This window comes from Haemaphysalis longicornis, unplaced genomic scaffold (assembly GCF_048455015.1).
Source record: "Haemaphysalis longicornis isolate Haplotype H1 unplaced genomic scaffold, Haemaphysalis longicornis Haplotype H1 scaffold_1, whole genome shotgun sequence".
In the NCBI taxonomy this organism is placed as follows: Eukaryota; Metazoa; Arthropoda; class Arachnida; order Ixodida; family Ixodidae; genus Haemaphysalis; species Haemaphysalis longicornis.
Genome location: NW_027526203.1, coordinates 400,669,413 through 400,691,876, shown reverse-complemented (window position 1 = coordinate 400,691,876; position 22,464 = coordinate 400,669,413). Strand labels below are relative to the sequence as shown.

General features: G+C 50.1%; 2 protein-coding genes and 1 pseudogene across 2 annotated transcripts in view; all 3 read right to left on the bottom strand.

The window, feature by feature from the left end:
* L (zinc finger protein Lobe) overlaps window positions 1–22,464 on the bottom strand; it is a 203,644-nt gene that overhangs the window by 120,806 nt on the left and 60,374 nt on the right. The gene's annotated exons all lie outside the window — the stretch shown is intronic.
* On the bottom strand, window positions 815–19,092 carry LOC144155408 (uncharacterized). The gene is made up of 2 exons (XM_077686811.1): window positions 18,515–19,092; window positions 815–1,171 (listed from the first exon to the last, which is right to left on the bottom strand). The coding sequence occupies exons 1-2, from the start codon at window positions 18,544–18,546 to the stop codon at window positions 862–864; spliced, it is 342 nt and encodes a 113-aa protein (XP_077542937.1). The 5' UTR covers window positions 18,547–19,092; the 3' UTR covers window positions 815–861.
* On the bottom strand, window positions 5,906–8,360 carry LOC144180379 (uncharacterized; annotated as a pseudogene).

The window sequence follows — 22,464 nt, the reverse complement described above, 5'->3', positions numbered from 1 at the left end:
GAAGCAAAAAAAAAATTAAGAGGTCAAAACTCACGAGTGACCGACCTAAGACACGTCGGGGGCATATAAGCTATACGAAAACCGAGTATAAACCATGCGCAGGGAGCAGCCAGCAAATGTCATCGCGCGGGCTTTGCGCATTCGCCATGCAGAGCGGCGTGGGCCGCATAGTTTTCAGCCGAGAAAGGGCATGCAGTGGGCCTGAGCAAAGTGCAACGGCTGTGGCGCCCCCAAGAACTGCAGCGCACCTGCGGCCGTGGTCGCAGCAGCACGAGTCCAGTTTAAAGCAGCGAGGCTGACACGGCCGTAGTCAGGGCAACGAAGCCCGTGCTATCCCCTTGGGTGCGCGGATTGCGCAGTCTCGCTCCGGTCGCCTGGCTAATCCCTCCGAGTAACCCCTGCGGGGCCGCCGCCGCACCCAGGGGCCCTCGGGGCTCGCCCAATTGGAAAGTTTCCACCTTCCTCGTGCCAAACTTTCTCCCCAGTAATCCCTGTCCGAAGTGTAGGCCACCCGCCGGAGCTCCTCCGAGCCGTTTCAGGCCGTCGAACGAGCGCTGTGCTCCCCTTTCGGACCGTCTTCATCTCGTGGCGCAGTTTACGTTGGTGCGTCTTCTTGGCGTCGGCAGACGTGGCGGTTTTCCAAGTGGAGAGCAGCACGTGCAGCGGGCTTCGGGGCGCCCGCTAGGCCGCGGCACAGCAGCGCCGGCGGGCAGGGGCGTGCCCGAGAGAGACATTTCCCGCAGGGGTGGAGGCGACAGTGCACGGAGCAGCAGCGCCACGGAGACCCTATCTATTATGAGAAGCGCGCCGAGTGCGTGGCCATTGTGGCGCACATGCGCGCGCCAGCCGGCCCGAGGCGAGTCAATTTGGGCGACGGCGGCTCCCCGGGGGTCCGGCCCGGGCCAGCTCCGCGGCAGGGGGTCCGTCGGGGTCCCCGGGGGAGCGCGGCCGCCTGGTTAGGCCTAACGAGGGCCCGCTGGGACACGCGTCCTCCCTTGTCCAGGCCCCGAGCGCGAACAAAGGCGCGGGGCGCATGCAGCGGCCAGCAGCATGATGACCCAGTTTGCAGAACGGCCTCGTCCGGCTGGGTTCCGCGAAGCTCCGGCCTCCTCGGAAGGGATCCGCCTTCGGGGAATGAAGGAGTGCTGCCGCCAGAACCCGGGGTGCTGCGCTGCACACGTGCCCGCCACAGATCGGCCGCTTTACGAGCGACAGTGAAAGCGCCACCTCCTCGGCTCCTCTATTGTGGAGGAACAAGTGGGCCTTTCTCCCGTCATGCGCACTGGCCGCCACTAACTGAGTTGCTAAACTCCGCAACATTACAGAAAAATCGCAGGCGCACTGGGCGGAGTGGTACTACTTTACGGCTTCATTTGTTTAAGCGTGTTTTGAGTGTCTTGTGTAACCTTCAAAAAGCACCAATCACCATGGATTTCTCACGTCGCTTACTGGTAGCCTTCATGGCACATTTTGTTGCTGCTGTTTGTATTTTTCGTAACGTAGCGGCGGATATAGGCAGCTCGCTGACACAGAAAAAAGAACGAGGCTTTGGGACAAGTCGAGCTGACGATGCATTTCAAAGACAACTTTTCAAAGACGCAAGGTACAGAAGAACCAAGATTAAATGTAGATTTTCGGACCTTGTGACCAGTGATTAATCTACCTTCGCCCCGCCCCCCTTGTTTTGCTGAAGGCACAGTAGCAAGTGTTTTTTTTTTTTTTCAAACTAAGGCGCATGCAAATGTTCAGAGTGTGGTTAAGAATGCGTAGATATATTTGCGGCGGTTTAGGGTTTTTTTGCTTACTTCTTAATTCATAATTTTTAATAGTTCAGTTACGGAGTGAACCGTCGAGATCGCTGTGCTTGTAATGTATGTACATATCCAACGAATTGTGTGCAGCAGTCCCAAATTCATAGCATGATAAGGCTTATTGCTGGTAGTCTGCATTGCTGCGTAGTTTCTCGACACGTTAGATGTGATCTGATTATGGGGTTTAACGCGCCGACGCTACACAGGCGATCAGGCGTGCCGTAGTGAAGGGCTCCGGGTTAATTTTGACCACCTAGGTATCTTTAACTTGCGCCGAAATCTCGTACACACGGGCGTTTCTGCTTTTCGCCTCCACCAGAAAAATGCCCGCCGCGGCCGGGAATCGAACCCACTTGCTTGTGCTCAGCAGCACAACGCCTTAGTCACTGAGCCACGGCGGCGGGTGACACGTTAGATGTAGTTTTTGTTGTTTAGTTTTGTGCGTTCTGGAGTTCCACTTTCACCGCTGTGTAAAGTGAAGAAAAGGTTCGCAATCTTCGTCATGATGGTGGCGTCAGTGATACAAATAAGAAGAATTAAAAATGACTACCGTTTCTAGCTCATCTATAAAATATACTCCCCCCCCCCCCCGCCCGCGAATCTTAGGCAACCTCCACCCCCCTATATTTAATTCATGGGGACACCCCTGCTTGCAAACCTTACTTCCTACTTCTATAGCTAGCTGTACCCTTGGGCTTCCCGTCATTAGCATTTGTTGGTTCCACTCGTTTTCAAGTTTCCCCATGTGCGCCAATCGCTCACTCGGTCACAGCCCTTAAATACAGTCTAATTTCTACTACTCCCTTCCGCATTACAAAGTCACATGATAATTGCGCACTGATAAATGTTACCCCCAGGTACGCGTGAAATGACAAGTTCATGCGGAAATTGTGCAGTAGTGCAATGCAATGGTTGTACACGAGTAAAAAGTCCGCAAACAGTTATGTTACTGACAGCAGAGCCAAACCAACGAATTGGCGAACAACGAGCTTTGCAGGTCATTAAAGGCGTTAGTTGTAACCAGGGTCACGTGCGAACATTAACTGCATGGTGTGAAAAATGACTAAACGCGGTCATATCCAAGCACTCGCACGAAATACCGTTTTGTCTTGTAATGAAACTATTCGCTAACCCAAAAGCAGACACCACGAATTGTACTTAGCGCCCAGAGTGCATACTAGAACCAAGCTCATTGTGCACTGCATACAAATTCCGCATAGAATACAAATTGCACAATCATTTGACAAGTCATCTTATTCATCCATCCTAGTCAAGAAGTAAGGAAGCCCCTCATATTCGATGTCGCTTGGCATCGAAAATTCATTCTTTTTACATCGAGGTTCGTTCATGGCCAGGGTTCCGTGCATTAGGGTTCTGCATGTGCAAAGACACATGTGCTGAATTCGATGAAACAGCGTTTGATTTTATCCCTGGTATTCTGAATCTTTCCTCCACTCGAACCTCCAGTGGAGAAGGTCCTTGAAATCGATTTCCCCATGCTTAAAGGAGTACTGACACCAATTTTCGGTGTTAATATTATTGCACAGTTCGCTTCCTTTACTCAACAGAATACCCTGGCTGAAATGAGCGGCCTGCGACGCGAAGAACATCCTTTAATTGGATCTCATTTATCGCGCCGACGGAGCAGCGCGCGGAGCGGCGCTCAGCAAATGGACATCAGCGTGACATCATCCCGTGAAAGCCAAAAGAAGTGACGCGACCGCGCTCGTCGAAAACTCGTGACGTCACTTCACGCGCGCGGCCCCGCGAGCGGCGGGCGGGCGTCGGCGCATTCACAAACGGGTGCACGTAGCCAGAGCTAGAGGCATAACTGCTGCCCAGAAAGGCACTGTTGGCAAAAATAAAGTACCACACACGGAAAAGAAAGCAATAATATAGCCCGGAAGCGCAATAGGAGTCGCCGCCAGGACTTTTTTGAAAGCTGTCATCGAATTTCCGCCGCAATGGTAGGCCTAGCACTCAGGCAGCTCAGCCGTTCAGCTCCGGCGGCGGCGCGGTCGAAACAACGCCCCCATCGGCCTCCCCAGTGTTTTGACGTCCGCACAAAGCGGTGAGGTCATGCCGGGATTCCGTCATATGCGCCTTTCGGGACGAAAGCGCGGGAATTTGACCTAAACGATTTTCAGGCCGTTGAATGAAATTAATTATCGCGCGCTGAAGTATTTAAAGTGCTGTTTCGGGTTCGCCAGACCATTAAGCATCGATAAAAGCAATAAAAGTGGAATATGAAATTTTCGTGCCAGTACTCCTTTAAGCATTGCGGAATCCTTTCCTCAGCCGATGGAGGGAGCAAATGGAGTGGAGGACGGACTGAGAGTACGGCCCTATGCAAATGCATATCCGTCTCTTCACTTGGATGTGCATTTCGAGTAGATGAGTTATCGGAAGTCATCGTTTTCAAGATCAGTAGGCTCTCAGGTAGATAATGGAGGTTTCTAAAAGATTTGCCGCTGTGCGACCTGTTGTGTTTTATGTTGACCCCGACGCTGTTTTCGTCGGGGCTAGAGCAGACACCACCGCAGCCGTCAGCGTCACAGCAAGAAGTACTTTATTCGGGCACGCCCCCCTGTGTCCATTGTCACGGGCGGCGCCACCAGATGGCTGGCTGAAACCAGGTGACACCACAACACCTCCTTCCTCCACGAACTTGTGTAGCTTTACAAGTTCAGACGGGCTGGTGGAACTACACGGCGACCACTACGCGTTCTCATAACACCATCGTCTCGATGGTCACTGCCGACGTCTGTTGCTACGTTAGGTGCAGCGTTCAGTATCTCCACCGTTGGATTTGTAGGAGAAGCACCCTGCGTTGTGTCCATAGGAATTCCAGGGTCTGTTTGATTCGGCTGTGAGAACCCCGACAGGTGTCGCCGATTACGCTTCAGGACTGCACCTTAATCAGTCTCTACAATATAGCAGCGAGGTCGTTGGCCCTCACTTAACACCGAAGCTCGAACTCCTTCAGGTAGAACCCACACTCGTTCTCCCGCCTCCAGCAGAGGCAGTGGCCTGGCTTGATGGTGCTGGTTGAAGTTGCACTCACTTTTCATCTTGTAAGATGCATCACTTGTGGCCACTGTGTCTCTAGCAGGCCAGGACGGTTGCAGCAACTGTTTCATCTTCGGTAAGCGAGTTCTGAGTTGCCTTCCCATTAGGAGTTGAGCTGGGCTGAAGCCATTCACGCCCGGGGTATCTCTGTAGCTGAGTAAAGCTAGATGTGGGTCACTCGATTTGACAAGCAGTTCTTTCACTCTGCGGACCATCCTTTCAGCCTCTCCGTTTGACTGAGGAAAGTGCGGGCTGCTGGTCACAACGGTGAACCCGTAGGAGTCGGCAAACCTCTTGAGCTCATGGGAAGAAAAGGGTGGCCCGTTATCCGATCTCACAACTTCTGGGATACCATGTCGAGCAAATCTGCTCTTGAGCACCTCGACGACTGCAGAAGCTGTGGACGACCATAAGGTAATAACCTCAGGGTAGCAGGAGTAATAATCCACGAGGAGCAAAAACGTTTGTCCTTTGCTGTGGAAGAGATCCATGCCCAGAACCTCCCATGGGCGGCTCGGTAAAGGTGTGGAAATAAGTGGCTCCGCTGGATTAATCCGAGTGCGTGCACACTGTTCGCATCGGGCTACCATGGACTCGATGTCTTTAGCAATCCCCGGCCACCACACCGAGTCTCTGGCTTTCGCTTTGCACCGGTTTATACCTTGATGTCCTTCATGCAACAGATGCAGGACTGCTGGTCTCAAGGAACTAGGAACTACAATGCAGGGACCTTTGAGCAGAAGCCCATCACAGACTGTGATCTCATTAGCTACCGCAGCATACTTCGTGAAATGTAAGGGCAGCTTCTTCTTATGAGGCCAGTCACGTTGGGCAAAAGAAATAAGGGATGTGCACTCGCCATCCGTGCTTTGGGCTCTTTTGACGTCATCCCGATTCAATGGCAAAGTTGAGGATGCGTTGCTAACAACTTCTGTTGCGAACAACTCCACCGAATCAAGGGGAGAAGAAACCTTCGGTGGTATCCTTGAGAGAGCATCAGCAGTTGCTAGTAGTTTGCCTGGGACCTACTGCATGGTGAACTGGTAGTGCATGAGCTTGAGGCGCAGACTTTGAACACGAGGAGGGAGCATATCCAGTTCCATTTTGCTAAACAGAGTGACTAGTGGTTGATGATCCGTTTCCACGGCAAAGTTTATGCCCCGTACGAACTCATCGAACCTGCTCATTGCCCATGCCGCCGCCAGAGCTTCCTTCTCTGTCTGACTATACCTCTGTTCCGTGACCGTCATGGAGCGAGAAGCAAAAGCCACTGGTCGACGTGCTCCTGAAGGCTGCGTTTGAAGTAAGACTGCTCCGAGTTCGAAAGAACTGGCATCCGCCGAAATCGTGGTGCCGTAGGAGGGGTGATATTTAGCCATGCACCTATCTGATACCAGCAGCTGCTTGATCTTGCTGAAGGCTGACTCTTGTTCGTGGTGCCAGGACCAGGCCGTTTTCTTGCTCAGAAGCGCACGCAGGGGTGCTGTAATCTCGGAGATGTTAGGGAGGAACCTAGCTAGGTGGTTCACCATCCCGAGAAGTCGGCGAAGTTCGGCGATGTCCTTGGGCGCTTCAACAGTCTTGATAGCCTCCAACTTTTCTGGATCGGGTCTGATGCCATCGGCTGAGACAACCACACCTAGGAAAGGCACTTCGGACACACCAAAGCAGCACTTGTCTCGATTTAGAGTTATTCCGGCTTTGGAGAGACGACAGAGGACTTGCTCCAAACGGGCATCGTGCTCTTCCTTGTCGCGACCGAAGACAAGGATGTCGTCAATCATATTTGCAACACCTTCTTGACCCTCGAGGATCCTTGCCACCTGCTTCTGAAAATAGCCAGGAGCCGATGTGATACCGAACGGCAGGCGACAAAAACAGTATCGACCAAAAGACGTTACAAATGTTGTCAACTCTTGAGACTCTGGAGCAAGCTTGACCTGGTGAAACGCTGCTGTAGCGTCCAGCCTAGAAAAAACTTTTGCGTCGCCCATCAGACCCAGAACTTGCTCGACGGTTGGCAATATGTGGCGTTCTCGAAGCACAAACTCATTCAGACGAGTCAGGTCAACACAAAGTCGGTAACCACCCGAGGCTTTTGGAACTGCCACGAGTCCCGCACACCAAGGTGTTGGCTTATCTATCCGACGAATGAACCCGTCGGCCTCCATTCTGTCGAGTTCTTGTCGAACCACCCCTTGCAGTGGGATGGGGACACGTCTAGGTGCACTGAGTGAAAATGGTACGGCGTCAGGTTTCAGTCTGATTTGGTACTCTACTTTCAGCGTGCCGAGGCCCTTAAACAGTTCCGCATGATGCTTCGAAGGGGGAGTCGCTACGTCTCCAAGAAATTTAACGACCTCCAGTGCCTGCAGCGCGGTGAAACCCAGTAGTGCAGTTGTGAGTGACTGCACCACATAGAGTCGCTGTTCACATCTTTTCCCTTGCCACAAGAGCTGGGCGACGTACGATCCCAGTACATGAAGCGGTTGCCCTCCTGGACCAGTCAACAAGTTCTCCACTTTGTCGAGCTGAAGGGGTACTGCAGGGAAATCAGCTGGCACCGCCGAAACTTCCGCACCGGAGTCCACCTTGAAAGAGGCCGTATAATTGTCTACCGTGACATCCACGTACTTGGCGTGCTCGGGTGCGACGACCGTATGCAAGTGGATAGTGGCGAGCTTGGTCGCTTTTGCTTTGTGGGAACGACATACCTCAGCAAAATGTCCTTTCTTTCGGCAATGATTGCAGAGGGACGCACGGGCTATGCATTCTGAGCGAGGATGCGGCAAACGTCCGCAGAAAGAACAAGTAGCGGCGCCGGAGAGTTCTGTCTTGAGCGGCGCATACCGCTGCCTGGCCTCCGGACGTCGCGGCGCTTTGTGAGCTTTGGCTGCGTCTAGTTCGACTGGTGAAAATCCTCCAACGGTTCCTTTTGCCGTTTTTTCTTTCTCGGCGTCTTCCCACTGCCGCGCCTGAGTCCAAGCTTCCTTTAGCGACAACTTGGAATTACGGCACAACTGCTCCGAGAGGCGAGCATCTCTGAGGCCGACCACGAACCTATCCCGCACGAGGCGCTCTTCGACTTGAACAGACGGATAGTTGCATCGCTTCACAAGTCTGCACAATTCTGCGTAATAAGCGTCAACACTTTCGCCAGGTTCCTGAGTGCGCTTATGAAAGTGAGAGGACTCATAGAGCTCGTTAGCCGGGTGCACGAAGTGTTCGGTAAAGCGCTTGACGACGGTCTCGTACGGGAGCAGCTCGTCCGCAGCTCGTCCGCAGCTCGCCCATACAGTACAAAAGTGAGCGTACTTGCACTTCAGCCGAGGCGTGGCATACTCCGGAGACCGCTGCGTAGTCCGCGTAACGTGTTTTCCACGTTGGCCAAGACGCAGCGTTGTTGAAGTCGACCGCGTCGGGTTACCGAAGCGAAATCCCGAGCCACTTGCTTTCAGGAGTCTGTTGCTCGTCGGCCATAATTTCTTCTTCTGCCACAGTAAGGATAAGTGAAGGCGTCTATTCGACCACTTCTGACACCATGTTGTGTTTTATGTTGACCCCGACGCTGTTTTCGTCGGGGCCAGAGCAGACACCACCGCAGCCGTCAGCGTCACAAGAAGTACTTTATTCGGGCACGCCCCCCTGTGTCCCTTGTCACGGGCGGCGCCACCAGACGGCTGGCTGAAACCAGGTGACACCACAACACGACCTTCGTGTACCGCGTAGGCCATGTCTACGTTCGCACCGTCCGCCCTTTGCGGCGTTCTAATCTCTTGAGTGTCTAGTTTCCTCCGGCTCCTCGGGGCGGCGCTTCCGTCATCAAGACAAGTTGCCCTTTTGCATTGTTAATTTCACTTCTGTGTCGTCGCAATGGGGAGGCCACGTGTAGTAAGGACTCCAGCTTCGCTCGTCATCCACCTTCACCGAGTGGAATGGCTCATAATTTTCGTTCTGCTCTCCCTTTACTACAGGAGGCTCTGGGCCGGAAGTATATGCCTAAAATCGGGATCTGCTTAAACCGAAAAATCGAGTCATTGGTGTACCAAGAACACAAATGGCAGGCCTGTCTATATTTTTAGCGGGGATGCACTCTGAACGCACGTCATAGTTTCTCAGGAGCTTTTACACAGACAGCGACTCTCTCTCTCTCTCTCTCTCTCTCTCTCTCTCTCTCTCTCTCTCTCTCTCTCTCTCGCGCGCGCGCGCGCGCGCGCGCGCACACACACACACACACACATATTCGCATGCGTGCACGCACACACACGCATGCACACGCACACAATGGTGGGGTGAATTTCAAGCTTGCAGTCCTGAACGTTAAAAAAGGGCTTATGCGTGTGACCCGCCGCGGTGGCTCAGGGCTAAGGCGTTGCGCTGCTTAGCACGAGGTCGCGGGTTCGATTCCCGGCCGCGGCGGCCGCTTTTCTGATGGAGGCGAAAAGCAAAAACGCTCGTGTGTACGACATTTCGGCGCACGTTAAAGGAGCCATGAAGAGAAAATACAACTTCGCTTAATTTGAAAGAACTAGGATTCAGTATCTCACTCAGCTCCATTAGAGCCACAAAAGCTGTTTTTTAACGAAAAAAACGCAAGAAGTAATTAAAAACTTTCAAATTTCGCGCCACAGTGACGTGTTATGAGCAACAATGACGTCATACGGGCCAACAATAAAACATAATTTTCAGTGCGTTAACTGCACGTTAGCATTCAAGTGATGCGGTCAAATAGAACTAGAGGCCCCATTACAGATGTCCAGTCATGTGTCGTCGCGACAGGTCAGTTAGGCGGCCGTCAATCGCACAAACAAGGTTCCGTGACGTCATAGAAAAGTTGCGGGAAATTGGCTAGGGGGTCGCCTCAGCTTTACACGTTTTCTTTAATATCTCCGTTATTTCTTCGAAGATTGCGATGATATTGGTATCATTGTTATCGGGACTAAGCAGTCTTTATAATAAACCCAACTTGTATTTTGTCTTCATGGCTCCTTTAAAGATCCCCAGGTGGTCCAAATTAATCCGGAGCCCTCCACTACGGCGCGCCTCATCGCCTGCATTGCGTCGGCGCGTTAAACCCCACAATCATTCAATCAATCAATCAATAAGCTTATGCGTGTGGTGTACACAGCGCCTTCCAATCGACAGTTGAAAGGAACGCTCACTTACAAGTTTTCTCCGTGTATTTACAATGGGTGCTCGATAGACAGTTGGTTCGAAGGCCTTCGGAAGGCCTTTGAAACGACCGTGTAGGACAGTCTTTAAACGTGCTTAACACTTTAAATGGCATTTCGTGTTCTGAAACTAGCAATAATGTCGCATAAATATTCGGTATTTTATTCCGCATTCGAAACCAGTTCTTTCCGAATCGAGTTTGTTTTCAATTCTTTTCGAGCATTTTGCAGTGGTTGCGTGTCTGTATGAGCCTTGGCGAAAAAATTGGCCGTGTATCTGCTTGCTTCGCTACAAGTGTCGTCGAAAGACGATAGTCTTCTGTCGCAACCGCTGCGTCAGTCCTCGTCTCTTCCCCGCTCACCCGTGATGCTCTACCCCTACCACTTCCGTCCTGGCATGATAAGTGCAATGGAGGTTTGTTTAAGATTTCATCTTTACCGTGTTGTCACCGCAGGGTTGGAAAACGGACGCTTCACGCGTCGCGCGTGCTGCCTCCGGGTGCGCCTCGCCTCTCTGTCTTTCGCTAGCCAATCGGCACGTTTCTCGGGCGTTTCCTTGGTACGCTTAAGACGACGGGCGTCAGCACTCCGGCACGTCTCCACCGGAATGTCGTCTTCAGTGTTTTCCTGGCATTTTGTGGGCATGTTTTCGCGTCTAGACTTGGCACTTCATCCCCACTGCCATGGTCGCTGAAGGATGGAAAATCGTATCTGGCGGCGTCCTTTCCAGAGCTATGTGCACACCGCGCACAACGAAATTCGATGCCGCGTAGTGAAGACAAGAAACACGAACCGCGCAACGCACCGGTGGAGATATTTCTATCGACGCTGGTGGCACCACCTGACACTGGCCCTGAGCAATCGTGCGCTCCCAGGGCCACCGCCAGATGGCACCTTTTCTACGGCCTATTTTTTTTTTCTACTGTGGCTGTAGTGCCTCACTTGCTATCGCGAAAATCAAGCAGCCATGTATTTTTAATAAAGGAACACTGCAAATATTCCTTATGTATTGATGTTTTGCATCAGATATGCGTAATGTTTTATTTTGGCTCAAAAATGTTGACAGGTATGAGCAATGCCATTGAAATTAGATGTTTAGACATGGTTGTGGCTATATAAACGTATCGCTCAACCTCTGCAGCAACTTTGGCTGGGCGGCTGAATCGAGGGACAGACAGACCGAAATTTCCGCGTTCAAGTAGCCGAAGAAAGACGATCGTCGTTAAAAATTGCAAAGTGACTGCGAAATATGGTGATAATGAGGCAATTACGTGGCAGAGGGGGTGCTCGCTGAGGCATATTCTATGCCGAGCCATTTTGCCAGGCAAATTCAAACTCGTGCTAAGCCTCGGGCCATTTAAAACCGCTCCGCATCGGCTGGGTGAGCGAGCGCTAGAGGCCGCTTGACGTAGCACCTCTCTGGCACGGCACGAGATCAGCGGGTCACGAGAACTGCGCTCCTTCTCCAGCCGGTCTAGCGCGCTTCCTCCACCAGTGATGTTCGCAAGGCGGTGAGAAGGACGGCTGCGTCCGAGTCATCCGCCTCGACGCACAATGCTGCCTTTGCTATAAAGTTGGCTTTGCCGCAGAGCGTTTTCTGGAAGGACGTTGATGTTCCACCTTGGTGCTGGTGGAGCTGTGGGGTCTGTGTTTTAGCCGATTCTCCCAACAGCGTATTTATAGGGATAAACGCTACCAATCCGCCGGGGCCTGATAGGGGGCGGGGCCCGTTTATGATCGCAACAATAGAAGTGCTTTTTTTTTTCGTTGCAGAACATTTTTGCACTAGTAGCTTGGTATACTGTATCTCTGGCCAGCCATAATTACACTAGACTGTAATTTCAACATGCAGAAATTTTGGTGGGAAGACGTGTATAATGAGTGGGTGCATGTTGCGAAGCGTGTACACCCTATCCACTCGTTCGAACCCACCTTCCTACCTTTAACCCTTAGTTGTATACATATAGCTTAGCACAAAGGTTATTTGCCTGTGCTTTTTTTCTCTATTGCTGACCGAAACTGGCCTAATCTTACATGGTGCAGCGTGGCTTTGCCAATTTAGCAAGTTTAAAGAGGTTGAGATAGAAAGGCGTTCGATCAATCAATTTCAGAAAAGCGTCTCCTTACGAAGTGAGCCTAGTGAGATTCCCGCACGATAGCATACCTCGGCAAAACTGGACGCCACTCACTCGCACACACTGAAAAATTTTTTTCTTTAAGCACTCACTCATCATGACGCTCACCACTTTTCCTCACCACTCGCACTCTCGCATACGAACTGACGGGCGGACGGAGTAAAATTTTTGTGTTTAAGGGGGACTCACCTGTTAACATTTCTATGGGACTTACTACTGCGTGAGCCACGGGCTTAAAAACCAACGTGCACGAATATGAAATGTTTTACAAAAGCATAAAAACGTTCGCAACGGCGTGGTTTGCTTATTTTAGAATTATGTGACCTCTGTCCTGAAATAAATACACAAAACTCGCACTTGCTAGACAGCTAGAGCAACCTAGTGAAAAACTACATAAACCAAAATGTGTTTCTTGTTTTCTTTTTAAATTTCATTAACGAAGCAACCTAGTGAAAAACTACATAAACCAAAATGTGTTTCTTGTTTTCTTTTTAAATTTCATTAACGAAAAAACAAGAAGCAAGCTAAGCCAAGGAACATTTCTATGTAGTTAAAAAACCTTTTCGCATCGTTTTTAGGCTGTGTTTTCGCATAGTTTTTAGGCTGTGGCTAGCGTTCCGTCCAGACGGAACGATATACAAGTGCTAAAGTTCCATCCAGACGGAACGGAGCGCTGCGGGTTATCCTTCCGTCCAAACGGAATACAACTGAGAGCTTAGCGTTCCGTCCAGACGAAAGCAAAACCGGCTGATTAGACGCCATGCTCACTATTCAGAATTGGTGTAGAGGTTGCGCCTCAGATAATGGCACTATTGTACCACGTTCGATTCCTCAAGACATGCGTTTTTTTTTTTTTTTGCGTGGTTGTGCCAGTGTTTTGTAACAGCTATCTTCGTGCCCACTTTACAATTGACGTGGTGAGAGCAGTCGGTCTTGATTTTGCACTCAACCGGCAGCTCCGCTGCCGCTCACTAGAGCCAAGGCCGACGTATCCATTGCCAGAGTTCCGATAATCTGTAGTTCGTAATGGTGATTAATAATTAACATTTATTGTGGCTAGTCAATGAGCGGAAGCGGTTCGTTCGGTTGGGTAAATATCAAGAAAGACTGCTCTCGCTGCTTGTTGTGGAGCGGGCGTGGTCGAGGTAGCGGCTTGGAGTTCCGTTTGACGGAGTTAGAGTTAGTCCGATCGCCTTTCTTGAGTTTTGTAGATTTTTACCCAACCGGTCAAACCGCTTCCGCTCACTGACTAGCCAGAGTCACATTTGATTATTAATCACTCTCAATGAGATGATCGGCCGTCAAACGAACCGCGAAGCTCGACCACATCCGCTCCACAACAAGCAGCGAGAGTTTTTCTTGATATTTACCCAGCCGAACGAACCGCTTCCGCTCATTGACTAGCCAGAATAACCGTTAATTAGTAATCACCATTACGAACTACAGATGATCGGAACTCTGGCGATCGATACGTCGGCCTTGAATGAGCGGCAGCGGAGCGTCCGGTTGAGTGCAAAATCAGGACCGACTGCTCTCACCGCGTCAATTGTAAAGTGGGCACGACGTTAGGTGTTACAAAACGCTGGCACAACCACGCAAAAAAAAAAAAAACAGAAAAAAAACACGCATGTCTGGGGGGAATTGAACGTGTTACAATAGTGCCATTATTCGAGGCGCAACCTCTACACCAATTCTGAAGAGTGAGCATGGCGTCTAATCCGACGGTTTTGCTTTCGTCTGGACGGAACTGTACAAATTTCACGCCGGTGGACGGAACGCTAAGCTCTCAGTTGTATTCCGTCTGGACGGAAGGATAACCCGCAGCGCTCCGTTCCGTCTGGACGGAACTTTAGCACCTGTATATCGTTCCGTCTGGACGGAACGCTAGCCACAGCCTAGTTTTTAAGCTTGTGGGTCATGAATCGGGAAGTCCCATAGGAATGGGATCAGGTGACTAGCCGTTAACATAGGGTTTCTTATATCCGTGCCACACGTGCACGAAAAACGACATTAAGTGCTTAAGGCCTTAAAGGAGCACTGACACGAAAATTTCATGTTGCACTTTTATTGCTTTTACCGATGCTTAATGGTCTGGCGAACCTGAAACAGCACTTCAAATACTTCAGCGTGTGATAGTTAATTACATTGCACGGCCTGAAAATCGTTTGTTTCAAATTCCCGCGCTTTCATCCCAAACGGTGCATATGACAGACTCCCTGCCTGACCTCACCGCTTTGTGCGGACGTCACCGGCGCCCGCTTGAGAGGGTGTTGCGCCCGCTCGCCGCTCGTGGGGCCGCGCGCGTGAAGTGACGACACGAGTTTTTGACGAGCGCTGTCGCGTCACTTCTTTTCCCTCTCCTGGAGTGATGTCACGCTGATGTCCATTTGCTGAGTGCCGCTCTGCGGGCTGCTCCGTCGGCGCGATAAATGAGATCCAATTGAACTATGTTCTTCGCGTCGCAGGCCGCTCATATTTCAGCCAGGGTATTCTGTTGAGTGAAGGAAGCGAACTGTGCAATAATATTAACGCCGAAAATTGGTGTCAGTGCTCCTTTTTTTTTTTTTAAGAAACCGAATGACATTATTTGGGAGGTCCGTGCTACACGCCAAAACGCAAAGGCAATAAATGTGTTAGGCATGACGGTGCTAATGACCAAAAAGAGAAATTCACTCATATTTTAGAAGTTACTCATATTTTAGAACGCCCACTCAAAAACATTTCCAAGGTCTTCAAACAGCTTATTATTTGAATTAATGGTAAAATAAAAAATAACACTCTAATAATTTTTGCCCAAAATATTAACATTGTTGTTAACAACCAGCTTGGTCTGCAGAATAGTAGGCACAACCGTAGCGCGAAAATACGCTTCCCGTCCTTTTTTTAGCTTTAAAACAGCCGGTATTATTTTCCGCGTATATAATAACACACCACTTTTTGCATTTTTGTGGCACTGTGTTCGAATATACGGCCACTGAAACGTTTATATCCAAGCCAATGACGAAACTTAGGTGAGCGCATGGTGGAGGCCCATGACGACACAGACGGCTATGATATGAGCCGCATAGACGCTAGCGCCAGATTTCTCTCTAGTGTACTATACTGTAAGAAACTCTATGCCCCTTAAAGGGACACTGAAGGGATTTATCAACATTGCGGGATTACTAGCGCAAATTGTAGTCTGAAGCCTCTAGGCTATGTTTCGACCACTCTCGCTGCGTTTACGAGAATTTATTCAGTAGAAAAATCAATTCGAAAGGCTGTCCTCTCATGCATCCTCCCAGCCGATTTCCTATGACGTTTCCTATTACGTCAAAACGAGATGGCCTGATTTGACTGCGCTACTGCACGGCCCACCGACCTTTCGACAGAATCAGTTGGCCCAGCGTTTAGTCGGCCGGCGGCCGGCGGGTCGTCGCAATTCGTTCGCTAAGTTGAAACTAAGCCACGGCACGTTTGTGCCAGTAAGAATGTGCCCTTAGTTTGTTACACTGTAGAGTGTATCAAGCTCTAAGTCCAAGTTGCCCCACACAAGCGTACATGCGACGCTTCGCAGACTGGTGGGCTAGTAGAAAAATCTACAACTGGAGGCGTGAGAAGAGCCAGCGAAGGTAATATAGGTACGACGGAATCAAAATCACCCGAAACTTTTATCGTACAGCGTAAAACCAGGGTGCGGGAAGCACTTTCTGCGCTGGGTCAACTAGCAGAGCGGTCAGCAGCACGACCACACATCTGCGAACGGTTTCCCGTCTAAGGAACACAGTTGCTAGACATGAGATATTGTGGAAATATTGTGGACGCTCCCTGCACGAGCGCTATGCAAGAAATACTCATCTAAGCTGCTTGAAATGCTAAATAAAAAAAATTAGTGCTGGCTTAGCTCGGCTATGCCAGGATATACGGAGCGTGAGCTAAGGTTCAGCTGGTTATTCTTAGGTTTCCTGGTTGTCTAGGATTAGCTGACTATCATGCTTACTGCTAATAAAACGATTTCCAATCCAATACAATCGCGACAGCGGCGGCTCTGGCGCACCGACTGTGCGCCGTGAGACGGCACTGCTCCTCGCGCATGCGCAGCACGGCTCTCCAGGAGTCACGCGAAACTGCTCAATCTCGGCCAGTGGAGCTCAAGCTGCAAAAAATGTAAACAGGCTATACATTATATACTTTATATTTCCGTCTTTGGCATCGCAGCGAAACTTTGCCTGTTAAGACGTGGCTGCACAACCAGAACATTTTTGTGTCTTCCGTCAGCTGTCACCTGTGCGATGTACCGGAAACAATTGAGCACTGCTTCATAAATTGTAAGGATGCCATACTATTTTGGGATGTCCTCCAAAGGAATCTTAAGAAGGACTTTCAATTGACTACACATGGTATACGGTATCTCGTATCACCCGCAGAAGGTGATGTGCTATATGATTTTTTTTCTTCTAATTACTCTGCATAGTTTATGGAAAACGCGAATGCTGGATAGGCACGCTGAGCCTATGGTTTCTTCCAGATCACACTTCTGCCACATGCTCACTAATATTAAAGACGTCTACGACCAAAATGATTCTCGCCCTGATTGGTATCCCCTCATTATTAGTTGTAAATGTTAACACCGTTTTAAACTGTATGTACATAATTGTTCATTGTGTCTGGTTTTGTTTTTCATCTTGTAATCAACTCATTTGTAAGTGTACATGGGTGTAAATGTGCGTTGTAAATATCATTTTCTACGTTGACATGTAGTGCAATAAATACCATGTGGGAAAAAAAAAGGTAACGGCTGAGTGGTCTGGAGTTGTTTTGCAAGTCGCAAGTTCGAATCCTCGTTCATCTTGCACAGTGTAAAGGGACGGTGCACGAATAAGTAATAGACACCACAAACGCTGGTGTCTATTACTTACTCGTGTCCCGTCCTTTTACGCTGTGCAAGAGTAATGTATTCCGATTCGTCCAAATTTTCGCCTTGATTCGAATCCCCGATAGTGCGTGTTTTTTAGAAGTTGGTTTATTTGTTTTTGGGTAATATTTTCTATGCTGAATTCCCCATTCCCGCGCTGTAACGTGCATTGCTCCACGAGCGAGTTCGCAGAATGCAAGCAGACTGACCGAGACTGACACTGACGCGCTGGCGAGTTCTCGTTGGCATGGCGTTGCCATAAGCACCGACTGCTTGCGGGCACAGTACCGAATCAGCCGACCCTTGGCTTGGTGCGAACACGCCTCTTACGATTCAGGCACGAGCCAGGCAAGCTCCAAAGATGGGGAAAAGCGCACCGCATTTGAGCGTCCGCGGTAACGCGGAGGGCGTTAATCCACTGCGTACGCCTCGGCTAGTGATTGTTACGATTCCAAGCCGTACTCGTAGGCTTATCTGACGCATTTTACAGCCGACAACATGGCAGAAGCACGGTATGTCGATTACTGAGATATTGAGAATGCCCATCCAACGATAACGTCAGATCGCAAGCATGTTGTTTCGCAGGACCGAAGCCGGAACTGGTTTGAATTCTAATCTTGGACATCGTCCAATCACGTAGCACCTTGTATTGACGTCACTTCTGTTAGTTAATGCGGCCACCGCAAGCCGCGCATGGTAGTTTTTCTTCTTTCAGGCTGTATAAAATAAATACCACCTTTTCGCCCGTATAAACGATGAAAAGTATGTTAATTTGAGCCAGTCTACGCAGTGCCAGCAAAAACAGGAGCTTGACAAATTCACTTAAGTGTCCCTTTAAGTATCCCAAGAAAGATTGTCGTCTTTAAAAGCCCTCGTTCAGGTGGCGCGCTCGCGTTCGCGAAGCGGTGCTGCTAAGAAAGGGGCGGCGTCCAAACGAAGGCACGCAAAGCGACCGGCTGTCTCAGACATCGGTGACGAAGCGTCTGCGCGCCGCTTACGAAGGACTTCACCTGGCGCAACCACGTTGCACTCAAAGCCCACCTTCGCTGTGTCGCGGCGTCACCGGAGTTATCGCTGGCAGATCACGGAGTATGTGTGTTCCATACATGTATATGTAGAAGTTTCGGCAAGAGTTCGTGAGAGCAATTTTAGATCGTAGGAACTGATTTTAGAATCGCAAAAAATGCAGAGGGCGTTGCTGCCGTTACAAAAAAACTAACCAAGTGCTGACACAGCTATTTGATTATGTATGTTTGGGTAATCCCCGATCGCAGCCCCGGAACACGAAGCGCAAGGTGCACAGAGTGCAGCCGCAAAAATCTGGCTATTCCACTCACCCGTTTGCTGCAGCTATTGTGGCTATTATTAATACCCGTGAGCGGAATATGCTCTGTTTTCATTCATGGGAAATGTCGGTTTAGATTGTAAGCTTACCGTAAATCTCGGTTCCATGGAGGCTGATCCATCCTTCGAGCCAGCCGGCGGCGCGCAACTTCCGCACAAACCTCCTTGTGTCATCATCCTCATTAGTCAACGCACAATCCTCAGAGCATGTCCTCTAAATTGCTCCTCACCTGCAGTCTCCTCCATCACCACTGCGACTGACATAAAAACTGACCTTACCCGCACAGCAGCACCCGACGCGGAAAATATTTGTTGTGGCCGACTTGCCCACATACATCTGGCTTGGAAATGACAAACCTAACCAGTTGTCACCTTTTGAAGGCTACAAACAGCTGAATAGTTTTCACCGCAGTTTAGAGGTCAGCGAATACCGACGGAAACTGCGCAGCACCACCACGGGTATCAGTCGTCGTTTAGTCGGCAGGGAATGGCCTGAACCCCGTCTGTGTCACTGCTACACATATGCGCACTACTCGCACACGCAGAGAAAAAGATATGCCTACAATTAACACGACGTTTCCACGCAGGTAACTGCGCAAAATGGCACGAAGTCCAAGCACGGGAAGGAGGTTGTTCCGAGCATCCCAGACGAGCGGCAGCTAAAGCATCGTCTGCCAGCCTGCGCTCGCAGACGATGCTTCACTGGTCGGTGTAGGCAGTCGTGACGAGGCGTTTTAAGTGCGAATGCACTTTATAAGCGACCCCAAACCATCCACCGCCGGCGGCGGCGGCGTTGGCGTCCGCAGTGCTCCTCTATATTTAAAAAAGAAACAGCATCCGGCGCCAGGTTTCGATCCGAGGACTTTGCGGCCGCAGCGCGACGCGCTACCGACTAAGCCACGGACGCCACGCTGATATCAGTGAGTAACGCGCCTTATATCTTTAACGCATTCAAACTACGTCGTCAGCGGCGTGCGTTGGCGACTCAGCGGCGTTATAGCGGCTTGATAACTGCGTGGTGTACACGTGATACTACAAACCCGATGGAAGAGATGGAAGAGAAGGCGGCGAGGCGGTGGGCTGCGGGGGCCGAGCGCAAGCGCCGCAAGCGGGCCGACAACCGTGCATTCGCACTTTCACATTCTCCCCCTCGGGGAAATGCGGGGGAATTTTTTTAAGCGGCCGGCGGAGCACTAGCCCCGGCGTCGGCAGTAGACGCAACATCACCACGTCAAGGTGTAGCTGGCTTTGTCGCAGGGAGCTCGCGAGCGCTTGCATCTTAAATCCTTTGCAAGCACTGCAGGTCATTAGAATCATAGAGTTTCTTAGTAAGTATACTAGAGAGGAAACTGCGCCTCGTAAGCCATGTCGTCATGGGGGTTCGTGGGAAGGCCCCCTTTTTGGCTTGGGCTTCGCATGACAATTTGATTTTTAAGCGGTTTTTGGGATTTGCTTTCTTCGCTATGCATTAACACGTTTACGAGCTACAAGGAAGCCGAAATCCTCCCGTTTTTGTGGTAGCCGTGTTCAGTGAAACAGCAGGCAATGCACGATCACACCTGACGTTGCTCATGCCGCAGTCGAAGGACGTATGAATGAGCGGGTAATATGCCGCCGCGAAATTTGTAGCCGACGAAAAGAAGAAACAAAACGTACATCGACGAAGACGAGCTACGGCAGATACGGGCGCTTGTGTGCGTCCTATCTTGTCATCGTCCACGACTGTTTAACACCACGTCTTCTTTTAGATGCGACGCATCTCTTTCACTCGCCTTGTCCCTCCGGCGTCGTCCGGCGTAGTCCGCATCTCTCCCTCATTCTCCTCGCCGCGCCAGCTGCGCGCTAGCGCCGCTCTCACCGCAGCGCCATCTGCGTGTTAGCGCTCGCCGGCGCTCGCTCCGTCGCCGTGCAAGCTGTGCGTGGGTGCGGGTTAGCGCGCAGCTTGCGCGCAGCTTGCGCTCGGTTAACACATGCGCATGCGCTGCTATGCGCTGCTCTCTCTCATTACGCTGCATATAAACGCGGTAACTGCGCCGCTCCGCTCAGTCGTTCCGCCGCCCATCCGCCGATGACATCCTCCGATGACCACCGATGATTTGATTGGAGACTAACAGGCCTGCTATCGCGATGGTCGGCGCAACCGTAACAAGCACCGGCCACCCCGATAAAAATTTACACCATCTTCCCGTGAGGGGAACCATGGGGTAGATGCGACGCATCGGGGGTGAACATGCTGCGCAAAATATGGACACACAACATCAATGGACACGCTAACATACCGGAAACGCAACGGAAACCCCCGATGCGTCGCATCTACCCCATGGTTCCCCTCGCGGGAAGATGGTGTAAATTTTTTTCTTGTTAAACTAGCTGGCGGTCGCGGTGCACCGGTTCACCACGAAGGCAACGTTTTCATAGGCACGCTCAAAAAACTTTCGAAACTCTTCAAACAACTCATGATTTGAGATAATGGTAAAATTAATAAAAGCACAGTCTCTAATGAGTTACCCCCCAAATATTAACATTGTTCGTAAACAACCTTGGCCTGCGGAATAGCAGGCACAACCGTTCTGGCAAAAATACGCATTACTTCTTTTTTTCTTAGTTTTAAAACAGCCTGTTTTTATTTTCCACTTACATAATTGCACACTATTCTTCGCGTTTTTGTGGCACTTTGTTTAAATTTGCGGTCCCTAAAACGTTTCAATCCAAGCGAATGATGAAACTAAGGCGAGCGCGATGTATAATGGCGGTCCATGACGACAGAGACGACCTTGATGTGAGCCGCATAGAGGATAGCGCCAGATTCCTCTCTAGTGTATACTGTAAGAAACTCTATGATTAGAATTACCGACCACGGCAGCCAACTTCTCGTCGGAACGAAGAATAAATGGACGGCTCTTGGCCCGCGTTTGGGAAAACCCTGAATACAGTGATGAAGGACTATGACAAAAAAAAAAAAACTGCGGTGATTCCTCTGTCATAGGAATCGCTAAAACACGAAAGTGAGATGCGCAGCGAAATCTGCAGCTGAGCATGATTTGCGGGTCGGCGGCTGTCTTGTGAGTGTGCTTGGCGAGCGACGTCCTGCTTCCGGATCACTTCGGCAAAAGTGTACTGGGGTCCTTTCCGTGACGGGTATGACGTCAGTGAAATCTCTGTGTATCCCGGCATAAAGCACTCACGTGTTAAAATATACAACCCGACAACGAACAACCCGAAGTATAACGTACTGATGATGATTGATGATTGCTATCGGTTTCCCCTTTGTAGCGGGGTGGTGACATGTCATCTTACCAAAAAGGACTAATATACCTATGTTTTATACTCCCGGTTTAATACTAGCGCTGCTTAGGGCAGGCACAAAAAGCTTATTAGGCACAAAATACTTTTTTCCTGTTACAGGTGGTAACGGTCCTAGGCAATATTCCCCTCTCTGCTTTTCGTCCACCAGCATTCTAATCTTCTTTTCGTCGCCTCGACAGCGTTGAAGTTAACTTCATCTGTGTTAAAATCCTAGGGCTTCTGGAAGCCCAATATTTTTCTTATGTAGATTTGGATAGATACCCTCGCATTCTAACACTATGTGCCGCATAGTTTCTGTTTCTTTTCCGCAGACCTAGATTTGGATAGATACCCTCGCATTCTAACACTATGTGCCGCATAGTTTCTGTTTCTGTTCCGCAGACCACGCATACACCGTCATTTTGTGAATACTTCCCCACAAAGCTTTTAGTTCGCAAGCAACCTGCTCTAGCCCCAAAAAGCAAAGCACTGCCCTGGGAATTATCATAGAAATTTTCTTTTCTGATGTTCAATTTCTCAGCCCTGTACATCTCTAACGACTAAACTAACTAACGACTAGTACTAACCACTAAACTAGTACTGACGACTTTTTAGTACTAAAGGTTGCTTCCCCGCAAGAAGACCCTGTGTGCAGGAGTGCACCCTTAACAGGTCGCTTGTTTTGTTGTACTGGCGTCACTTCCGTGACGGATATGACCTAAGTGAAATCTTCGTGAATCCCGGAATAAAACACT